The 6,968-nt window shown below is 38.1% G+C and overlaps 1 protein-coding gene across 1 annotated transcript in view; it reads left to right on the top strand.

Annotated features, from left to right (window-relative positions):
• Positions 1 to 3,842: 3,842 nt before the first annotated feature.
• LOC136125333 (cytochrome c 2) overlaps positions 3,843 to 6,968 on the top strand; it is a 29,659-nt gene continuing 26,533 nt past the window's right edge. The window contains exon 1 of the mRNA XM_065880102.1: positions 3,843 to 4,011. Coding sequence (XP_065736174.1) covers positions 3,843 to 4,011 — 169 coding nt within the window. The remainder of the gene's footprint in view (positions 4,012 to 6,968) is intronic.

Raw genomic sequence — 6,968 nt, 5'->3', positions numbered from 1 at the left:
TAAAGTGTTCATTTAAATGGCTTTTAGTATTCACAGAGTTGTGCAACCATCACCACAATTGTAGAACATTTTCATCACTCAATAATGACAAATTTGTCATGTTTCAAATCATATAAAATCACATTTGAATCACATGTAACTAAAACAGCTGAAAATTCTGAGATTTGAAAGGATGTTTATTAATTTGTCTTAGAGAAAAGATATGTTGGGCCTTTGCAGATTAAATTAAATAAAACACATAGCCTATAATGCACAATTATTAGAATAATAAACACATTAGAATGATAGACACTGAATTTCACATGAAATTCAGATTTCCCTTGAAATTTTTTCTTCTGAAGTTCTTACTAATTTTTTTTAAAAATGAGAGATTGTATTGTAACTTATTTTTGAAATGCAAGGATAAAATAGTAAATTCTTGTCATCTTTTTTCAAAATTTCTCCAAACTATGATCTATTTACAATGAGGCTTATTGGTTATTGAGATTAGTTGTCATACATTATATTTAAGTAAAAATGTTTTGCCTTATTTGCAAATTTTTACTAGATTTTACCACTGATATTTGTTGGTGATCAATTAGTAACCTTGAGATTGTTCTGTAGGAATATGGTCCAGAGTATCCATTTTTTTCCCATCCTGTAAGGCTACTGGCTACTGATAATATATGCAAGCACCTAGCCTGGCTTGTGGTAGCTACTCAATAAACAATAGTCTCCTTTTACTTCTTGAGTTTGCATGCTTTGTTTGAGTTTGAGAATAATATTTAACACCAGATTTTTTCCCCCTTTTGATTCAATTTGATGAAATACATCTTTTAAATATGTAGCTCACAGGACAGAACACATAGGTATCACTTGGAGTAGTTTCATTCAACCATCTGGTAATTGTGGCTATTAAAATTAATTAAAATAAAAAAAATCAGTTAGTCACATTAGTCACACCTCAAGTGCTCAAAGTTACTTGCGGCTAGTAGACAGTGTCCACGCTGAATATTTCCATCATGGCAGAAAGTTGTATTGGACAGAGCTCCAGAGAACAAGAATATGGGTAAATCTCACACTTACCTATTACACAAAATTTAATAAATTATTTTAATATTCCTATTTCTCTGCTACAGCCTTACCACTCACATTTCACTGAATTAATTATGTAACCACAGGTAAACTACTTTTCCTTCTCACGTTTTCCTAAACACGACTTTGACTTTCTTACGTTTCTGCCTTCAATACCCTCGTCTTCTTATAGCTTTCCCAGTCCTCTCCTTTATATCTTCCTCCCTCGCTCATTCTCTCTCTGTTTCTATTCACTCTATTCTGCTCTTTTGGCTATTAACGAGCAGCTTGCAACCTCGCTGTCCGTTCTTGTATCATTGCACTTTTTATGTAGCTCATTTATAATGATTTAACTTTTAATGTACTGAAATCTTGCCCCAGCTGTATTATAACTCATAGAAAATTGGCGCTTCAGGTCAGTGTTTGTCCTTACGAGTTGCTTGGCACCATGTCTTGCCCACAGAATAAGTAGTTGCCTTATTCATTTATTGACGTGATTTGACTCCTGCAATCAAATACTAACGGACCATTCATAAAACGTTGGATTCCTACTTCAAGCAAGAGCTGGTACATATTGTGAATATACATAGATAATTTAACTCTTCAGTTAGGTAAAAGTGAAACAAACGAAGCCGGACCCTTACTCTGTCACATTTACACTCAGTCAGTGACAGCTCGGCAGCGCGAAGCTTTAGGCCCCTGCGAGAATTGCGATTCCGTGGGATTTGGGAGCCAATCAGCAGTGCCGATGGAGCCCCGCCTACCACTGGCTGGCGTCCACCAGAAGCACATGCAGGCCCGGCGTTTCAGTGCGGCCTTACCAGGCGCTGCAGCTGCCGGGCAGCCAGACTTGAACTTGGGGCGCACGCTTTGGCCGAGCCGCCGCACAGTTGACGTTAAAGGTTCTCTGGGGAAGCGGAGGACGGAGCAGCTGGCCCTGTGGTAAGTATGAGACTAGGTGGGAGGGGGCGGGCCGGGCCCTCATGTGATCTGAGCACTGGTTATGGGCCATGATGCAATTTGGGCCTGGGTTCACTCAGGAGGATCCAACCGTTTGGTTAGTAAGAAGCTCGCCTTAGCCCCAGCGAGGTGGGGCCTGGGTATCCCTGAAAGTGCTACAGAAGACAATTTCTAGAGAGGGACCTCTCTGCAGCAGCCTTTCTTTCTTTCTTTTTTTTTTTTTTTTGCGGTACGCGGGCCTCTCACAGCTGTGGCCTCTCCCGTTGCGGAGCACAGGCTCCAGACGCGCAGGCCCAGCGGCCATTGGCTCACGGGCCCAGCCGCTCCGCGGCATGTGGGATCTTCCCGGACCCGGGCACGAGCCCGTGTCCCCTGCATCGGCAGGCGGACTCCCAACCACTGCACCACCAGAGAAGCCCCTCGGTTGGGTTTTGAAGGTAAAAATGTGCTTAGAACTGTACTGTCAAGAATTAGATATTTTAATTATTTATGTAACAGTAACCCTTATGTTATGTTACTGCTGAAGGAAAACCAGGCTTATACCAACAGCAATTTCTGAAGTAGCAATGGCTAGAAATTCAAAATAAACAGGCGGACTCTCAACCACTGCGCCACCAGGGAAGCCCTGGCAGTCTCTTTTTAAAATTGTTTTTTATTATTTGTAAGAATTCTTTATTTTATTTATTTAAATTTATTTTTGGCTGCATTGGGTCTTCATTGCTGTGCGTGGGCTTTTTCCAGTTGCAGCGAGTGGGGTCTACTCCTCGTTGTGGTACTAGGGCGTCTCTTTGTGGTGGCTTCCCTTGTTGTGGATCCTGGGCTCTAGGCGCGTGAGCTTCAGTAGTTGTGGCGTGTGGGCTCAGTAGTTGAGGCACGCAGGCTCCAGGGCACACAGGCTTCAGTTGTTGTGGTGTGCGTGCTCAGTAGTTGTGGCTCGCGGGCTCTAGAGTGCGGTCTCAGTAGTTGTGGTGCACGGACTTAGTTGCTTTGCAGCATGTGGAATCTTCCGGACCAGGAATCAAACCTGTGTCCCCTACATTGGCAGGCGGATTCTTAACCACTGCGCCACCAGGGAAACCCCAAGTTTTTGGCAGTCTTACCGAAATATCTTTAGGCAGAATTTATTGTGTATATCTATCACTGTGTAACAAAACCCTCCTTACTTAGAACTGTATATTTTCTACTACATGTACTAATGCTGAGTGAACTCAGTAATGTTTGATTGTTTTTAGGTAGTGCTTGATTTAATCTGGTAGATTTGTTTACAGCTGAGAGTGTAAGGTAAATAGGAAATTATGTATTACATGTAGCTTGCTGTGGCCTCATTTCTATATGGTATTTTATAGTTTTGTCTATTATTGCAGGCATGTAAATAATCATAATAAATATCATATTTAATCACCTTTCCCATTTGTTATGTGATTATTTTTAAGTAAGGGAATACCAATTTAGACATATATGCTCACGTCATTGTTTGCACCTCTACTTTTTGGAAGTGAAAAGAAAAATAGAATATTGTTGTCTTAGGTAAATTACTGTAATTGTTTGAAGGCTGAAGGAAAACCAGGCTTATACCAACAGCAATTTCTGAAGTAGCAATGGCTAGAAATTCAAAATAAACCTGATAAGTGAGATGATTCTTTATAAAATTGAATGCTATGTTTGTGTTTTTGAGCACTCAGAATTTAAAGCATGTCTGCTTTAAATTATATTTTGGTTTAATATCATTAGTATTCACTTCAGTCAAAGTGATGAAATTCCTTTTTATCCAGCCTTGCAAATCAGATACTTTCTTTGGTTTGTGGTTTAATGTTTCATTGCAGAACAAAATGGCAAATGCTGAGGCAGGCAAGAAGATCTTTGTTCAAAAATGTGCTCAGTGCCACACAGTGGAAAAAGGTGGAAAACACAAAACTGGTCCAAACCTCTGGGGCGTTTTTGGCAGAAAAACAGGACAAGCACCAGGATTTTCTTATACCGTTGCAAACAAAAACAAAGGTAAAAACTAGGCAGTTGTTGGAGAGAACCAGGAACTTTGTAGCAAAGAAGAAGGCACAGGATTTGATATAATAATTTCATAATTTGCAGAATTAAAAATGAAATCCACATGTTTATATCATGGAAATATTGATTTATGTCATAAGATCTGTGTTTGGATAACTGGTCATCTTTATGATCAGAGAAATTAGTAATCCTCTGTGGCATAAGTTTTTTTGCCTATACAAGGAACTTCATTTTATGCAATACATATATCTTGAAAAAGCATGAGCTAAATTAAAAAAAATCAAATTATGTTTTAATGGCATAATGGCAATTTTTTATTTGTAGTAGTGATTCTTAGCAGGGTGTGGGGAATGTTATATAGTTTGAAAAAGTATATTCAATCATTTCTTTGTTGGTGGAAAGCGTGTAGATGACAGTTAATTTTAGGATTGAAATTCACAATGGTTGCAAAAGACTAATATCTTTGCAAAGCAATTTATTACTCTTGGAGATATCTGTATCTCTATATACTTACGTATATAATTAGCATTCACTTAAAAATAGGGTACAACTCTAGTTTTTAAGCTGTTCTTGGTGTACAGAATGGACTTGAGGACAAGGTGGGTGGGGAAGGGGAAGCTGGGATGAAGTGAGGGAGTGGCATGGACATAGATACACTACCAAATGTAAAATAGATAGCTAATGGGAAGCAGCTGCATAGCACAGGGAGATCAGCTCGGTGCTTTGTGACCACCTAGAGGGGTGGGATAGGGAGGGTGGGAGGGAGACGCAAGAGGGAGGAGATATGGGAATATATGCATACATATAGCTGCTTCACTTTGTTGTACAGCAGTAACTAGCACACCATTGTAAAGCAATTATACTCCAATAAAGGTGTAAAATTAAAAAAAAATTGTTCTTGGTATCTCAGCATTTCTTACAGGCCCAAATTTCAGATCACTACTACACCACTGTTTGGAAAGGTTTTTATTTTATTTTGTTTTGTTTTATTTATTTATTTTTCTTTCTATTTTTCTAATTGAGATGAAATTCACATAACATACAATTAGCCATTTTAAAGTGTAAAATTCAGTAACATTTACTGTATTCACAGTGTTGTACAATCACCACCTCTCTTTAGTTTCAAAACGTTTTCATTATCCCAGAAGTATCCCTGTACCCATTAACTAATCACTTTCCATATCCCCCTACCCCCATCCTTTGGAAACCACTTATCTACTGTCTCTATGGATTTGTCTACTCCAGATATTTCATATAAAAGGAATCATGTAATACATGATCTTTTATGTCTAGCTTCTTTTGCTTAGAATATTTTCAAGATTCATTGAAGTTGAAGCATGTATCAATATTTCATTCTTTTTTTATGGCTGAATACTATTCCATTGTATGTATATATCACAATTTGTTTATCCATTCATCAGTTGATAGACATTTGGATTGTTTCCACCTTTTACCTGTTGTGAATAGTGCTACTATGAACATTTGTGAAAAAGTGTTTAAGTCCCTGTTTTCAGTTACTTTAGATCTATACCTAGGAGTGGAATTGCTGAGTCAGTTAACTACATTTAACTTTTTGAGGAAAGGTCAGATTGTTTTCCACAGTGGCTGCACCATTTTACTTTTCCATCAGCAGTGTAGGAGGATTCTTATTTCTCTGTATAGTCACCAACACTTGTTCTTTTCTTTTCTTTTCTTTCTTTTTCTAATTGCCATCCTAGTGGGTATGAAGTGGTGCCTGGTGAGTTTGCTTTGTATTTCCTTAATGATCCATAATACTGAGCATTGTTTCATGTGCTTGTTGGCCATTTGTATATTTTCTTTGGAAAAATGTCTGTTTATATTCTCTCCCCATTTTTTATTTGGGTTGTTTGCCTCTGTTGTCGAGTTATAAGATTTTTTATGTATTCTGGACACTAAACCCTTATCAAATAAGTGACTTGCAAATATTTTCTCTTATTCTGTAGATTGTTTTCATTTTTTAAAATAATGTCTTTTGATGAACAGTGATTTTTAATTTGTATGAACGCCATTTATCTATTTTTGTTGTTAATGTTGCTTGTGTTTGGGTGTAAAATCTGAGAATCTATCATGAAATCTAAGGTCATAAAGATTTACCCTATGTTTTCTTCTAATAATTTTATAGTTTTATCTCATATTGATATTTAGGTTACTGACCTACTTTTTTTTTTTTTTTTTTTTTTTTTTTAAATTTATTTTTGACTGCGTTGGGTCTTCGTTTCTGTGCGAGGGTTTTCTCTAGGTGCGGCGAGCGGGAGGCACTCTTCATCGCGGTGCGCGGGCCTCTTCACTATCACGGCCTCTCTTGTTGCGGAGCACAGGCTCCAGACGCGCAGGCTCAGTAGCTGTGGCTCACGGGCCTAGTTGCTCCGTGGCATGTGGGATCTTCCCAGACCAGGGCTTGAACCCGTGTCCCCTGCATTAGCAGGCAGATTCTCAACCACTGTGCCACCAGGGAAGCCCCTGACCTACTTTTAATTAACCAAAATTAATTATCATTAATTTTTTATATAGAGTGAGGTAGTGGTCCAACTTCATTCTTTTTTTTTTTTTTTTCAACTTCATTCTTTTGCATGTGGTTATCTCGTGTTCCTAGCACCATTTGTTGAAGAGATTCTTTTACAGTTGAATTGTTAAAAATCATTTTACAGCCTTGTTGAAAATCAGTTGGCCATATATGTTAGGGTTTACTTCTGGACTTTCAATTCTCTTTCATTTGTCTGTACATCTATTCTTATACTAGTGCTATACTGTTTTGATTACTGTAGCTTTGTAGTAAATTTTGAAATTGGGAAGGGTGAGCCCTCCAACTGTGTTTTTATTTTTCAGTATTGTTTTGGCTATTCAGGGCCCTTTGCAATTCCATGAGTTTGAAGATCACCTTTTCCATTTCTGCAAAAAAGGCCTATGGAATTTTGATAGAGCTTGTATTG

This window comes from Phocoena phocoena, chromosome 7 (assembly GCF_963924675.1).
Source record: "Phocoena phocoena chromosome 7, mPhoPho1.1, whole genome shotgun sequence".
NCBI lineage: Eukaryota > Metazoa > Chordata > Mammalia > Artiodactyla > Phocoenidae > Phocoena > Phocoena phocoena.
The sequence above is the reverse complement of the archived record's forward strand: the minus strand, read 5'-3'. Positions and strand labels throughout refer to the sequence as shown.